Genomic DNA, 1,732 nt, shown 5'->3' with positions numbered 1-1,732 from the left:
AGCGGCCCAAGCAGGTGACCATGGGGGAGCTGAACAGCATTGTCGGGGTGAGTCCCACTGCCCAGCCGAGGCCAAAGGCTCTTTCCTACTTGAGGGTTCAGGGGTTCAGGCCACACAGTGCGGTGATGGTGGATCCAGGGTCTTTGCTACTTTGATAAGCCCAGGGCTGGTTCCCTGTAGCGAGAGCGTTTTCCGCTGTGTCCCGAGGGTGGGGGGTGGCCCCCGGGATCCTCCCTGGCCCACTGCCCTGAGCAGAGCAGGGCAGAGCCACAGCTTGGGCGTGTTGTCCGCGTGTTGGGATTGCATCTGCGGTGAGGAGGTACTGGAGGTGCCTGGGGTGGAAGAGACTGTGCGGCCTCAGCAGCTCTGCTCCCCTCCTCCTCCTCATCCTCGCCTTTCGTCTCATCCCATTGCGCTTTGCATGCGGGAAGCTGAGGGGTGCTGGGCATGGCTGCAGCTGTCTCCTTCTGGATCGAGGACCATTTGCTCTTTCTCTTTCAGCAGCAGCAGCTTCAGCACCTCTCCCACCATGCATCCCCCCTCCCGCTGACACCCCACCCCTCCAGCATGCAGCCTTCTAGCCTGAGTGGGGTCGGCGGCACCTCGGGGCTCCTGGGCCTCTCGGGGGCATTGATGGCACAGTCTCATCTGGCTGCCAAGGAGGACAGAGTGGCTCAGGACGGGGAGACCGGAGGTAAGGGGATTAACCCTTCCAAGGCTGGCTGAGTCATTGCTGGGCAGACGTCCCAAGGTTGCAGTGGCAGTTCTGGGAGGGATCCTGCTGCGTGCTCTGCCTGTTTCCCCGGGCTCTTCAACACCTGGCAGCTGCTCCGTGGGGCCAGGGGCAGCAGCAAGCTTTGCGAATGGCAGATCCGGCTAATTAAATATCTGCAGCCCCGGGAGGCTGGCCGTGTCTCTGACCAGGGGAACAGTTGCCGAGCAGCGATGGGGTCAGGGGCGGCTGTGTGTGCACCCCAGCGGCTGGGCAGCAAGGCTCTGGGCACCTGTGTGTGCACACGTGGGTCTTCCTGTTCCCCTGGGTATCTCCACTGTGTGATGGTCTCCCCGCTACAGAGAAACTCTCTATTTACACCAGGGTAAAGATCTGACGCCTGAAGCTGAGACTTGAAGGGACAATACTGTTGAAGCCCCTGGTAGAAATCGTGGGAGCCGTGGCTCTGTGGCAAGGACTTTAGAAAGCAGAGCTGTGTTGTGTGTGTGGTGCCTTGTAAATAGCAGTAATTCCTCATCCTTATGGGTGCCTCCTCCTATCAGGATCACAAAGTGCTTTACAAATATCATCAATATTTAATCATTGTTAAATCAGGACTCTGCTGCTGGCAGGCCTGGGCCAAATTAATAACAGCTTTGGTGGCTTCTTGCTATTGAAGTGCTGCGTGAAGGAGCAGTTGCTGAGAGCTCATCAGCTTCTGCAGAACGTGGGCATCGGGTGGTTTTGCTGGTAGGATTCCCGAGCAAGGACAGAGTGCTCCAGCCAGCCGGGCAGCTCTGTGACTGCAAACAGGCGAGAGAATTTAGCAGCTGTAGTGACGCTCCGCTGCAGAGTCCTCTGGGGAAGGTGCTGGCTGCTTCTGATGTCCCCAATTCAAGGTCTGAAAACGCTGCTGGGGCAGGACCCAACAGGAACAGCAGACCTGGGTAGTGGAGGGATTTGCATTTTCCGAATGATTCGGCTTTGCTTATAAGATTTCAAGGTGGTGAAAATAGCAGC

At 57.8% G+C, this 1,732-nt stretch overlaps 1 protein-coding gene across 1 annotated transcript in view; it reads left to right on the top strand.

Moving 5' to 3' along the window:
* LOC104271624 (transducin-like enhancer protein 2) overlaps nt 1–1,732 on the top strand; it is a gene marked incomplete at its 3' end in the record, with an annotated part of 14,232 nt that overhangs the window by 4,111 nt on the left and 8,389 nt on the right. The window contains 3 exon segments of the mRNA XM_009866346.1: nt 3–47; nt 505–694; nt 1,075–1,097. Of these exon segments, the coding sequence (XP_009864648.1) occupies nt 3–47; nt 505–694; nt 1,075–1,097 (258 nt within the window).

Source organism: Apaloderma vittatum, unplaced genomic scaffold (assembly GCF_000703405.1).
Source record: "Apaloderma vittatum isolate BGI_N311 unplaced genomic scaffold, ASM70340v1 scaffold24463, whole genome shotgun sequence".
NCBI lineage: Eukaryota > Metazoa > Chordata > Aves > Trogoniformes > Trogonidae > Apaloderma > Apaloderma vittatum.
Note: the sequence above shows the minus strand (reverse complement) of the source record. Positions and strands in the feature narration are given on the sequence as shown.